Genomic DNA, 2,015 nt, shown 5'->3' on the forward strand with positions numbered 1-2,015 from the left:
AATTACCTTATTATTAAAAAATGTAATTTATGATAAGCTTAACGAGTTTGGCCATTTCGAGTTATATAGGGTAGAATGAAACAACTACTCGTAATTTTAAAAAAGTAATCCTAAAAAATACACTAACTGCTGCTTTTATAAGTTGAAAAGAGTTGGCTTCTTTTTTCTTTTTTTTTTTTTTTTGCTTGGATTGAAAATTTGTAACTTACAACCACCAATCTCTACTGAAACCTAAAAACCCTAGAACGTGTCATTAATCAACACGTAATAAGCCAAAATACGAAAGATTACTCTACACATGAGAGAGAGAGAGAGAGAGAGAGAGTCAAAGGTCCCACAAAACAACTAAGCATTACAAGGCTAGTTACTTTTTTAAACCAACCTCAAAAGAGTAAAAAGTACTAAATAAAGCTACGCACAAATACCAACTAAAAAAGAAACCCCCTCAAGTCACTCCACTTCCCCGTTCCTAGAACCCCCCCCCATCTTGTTATTTTTCTTCTCCTAATTCAAACTATTACAATATTTCTCGCGTATCTACATTCATTACAAAATTACCCCCAGCATCAACTTATACAAGAAGAATAACCCTCTCCATCAATATGGCTAATGTGGTCATTTCACATGACTGAGCATCCATTTGGATTTTCATCACTGAACAGCTCGAACGAATCCGACTGCTGTGATGGCGAGTAAGACTCGTGATCATACGGCTGAGGTTCCGTCTCGATGACCGCGCCTTGATGCACGTACCTCCTATAGGAATACGAGTAATTAGGTGGTGGCGAGGCGTAATAGGACGCGCTGTAGCTTCCGCTAGGGTGCGCCGTACTGTAGCTCACCCCATAAACCGGAGGGCCATTATGGTGGTGGGAGTAGTAAGGCTGGGGGTTTTGATGCTCGTGATGACATGGCGCGCCGTGATTGGCCTGAGCCGGAATTTGCGATCCGCTGCCCACTGGCGCATCGTAAGCACCACTGTGCTCGCCCTCATTCACGCTAACGTTATTACTCTTTTGCCCCTTCTTTTTCTTCTTTTTCCCACCACCGCTAGCACTAGTCTCGGCCACCCCCGGGGAATCACTTTTCTCCACCGCCGGTGACTGGCTACCTGGGTGGACGGTCACCGTCTGCTTAACTTCAGCCTTTGGCTCCTTCACCTGTCCACCCGAACCGTGCTGCTTTCCCGGTTGCCCACCTTCATGAGAAGTACTACCTCCGTTATTGTTATTATTATCGCCGTTTTCGTGAGTTTTAGACGGGTCTTGAACTTGCAAAACTTCAACTTTTACGGTCTCTTTTTCCTTATTATTCTCAACACAATGACCATGATTGTTGTTGTCGTTTTCTTGATCGTGAGGGCTTTCAGAAGTGTCGTTTTTTTTCTCTTTCTTCTTACCCGATTTTCCTTGCTTTTTATGATTATGGTGTTGGTCCGGCCAAAGCTCTGCGTGTTTCCCGGCCTTCACCAACTTATTAATCAAAGTTTCAGCGTCCACATTTCCTGTTACGGCCACTCTTTGTTGCCGCAAATCAATATTCGTTGTGTAAACCCCTGAAAAGTCGGAGACCGAGATAAGGAAAAAAACTGGAAAGTTTCAAGCTTTGGCTAGATTATTACCCGTAAAAGCTAAGAACTTGAGCCAGAATATCAGTGAAAACAGAGAAGTGACTTAGAAAAAGAAGAATACCCAAATGGAAAATAGTCAAGAAAAAGCGCCATTGTGAGTGAAAACTAATTAAAAAGCTCAAATATTAGAGGATTAGTATGAAGTTTTATGAGAATTATTATAACAACTCACCATCAATGTTCTGCAAGATTTTCTTGACTTTTCTTTTGCAGCCTTCGCAGTGGATGGAGACTTTCAAAACCCATGTCTGAGAAAAAGAGAGAGAGAGAGAGAGAGAGAGAGAGAGAGAGAGAGAGATTGAAGGAGAGGTAGAAATGAAAGGCTGTGAATAGAATTTACTTCCAGAAACGTTTTTTTTTTTTTTTTTTTTTTTTTTGAACTTTA

At 41.2% G+C, this 2,015-nt stretch overlaps 1 protein-coding gene across 1 annotated transcript; it reads right to left on the minus strand.

Moving 5' to 3' along the window:
* Positions 1 to 447: 447 nt before the first annotated feature.
* Positions 448 to 1,887, minus strand: LOC21394109 (heavy metal-associated isoprenylated plant protein 36; the record flags this gene model as incomplete). The annotated part of the gene is made up of 2 exons (XM_024171726.1): positions 448 to 1,555; positions 1,803 to 1,887. Coding segments are annotated over 2 exons (1,020 nt in total), but the record flags the coding sequence as incomplete, so codon positions are not given.
* Positions 1,888 to 2,015: the final 128 nt, after the last annotated feature.

The sequence above is a fragment of the Morus notabilis genome, unplaced genomic scaffold (assembly GCF_000414095.1).
Source record: "Morus notabilis unplaced genomic scaffold, ASM41409v2 Scaffold294, whole genome shotgun sequence".
NCBI classification, from domain to species: Eukaryota; Viridiplantae; Streptophyta; class Magnoliopsida; order Rosales; family Moraceae; genus Morus; species Morus notabilis.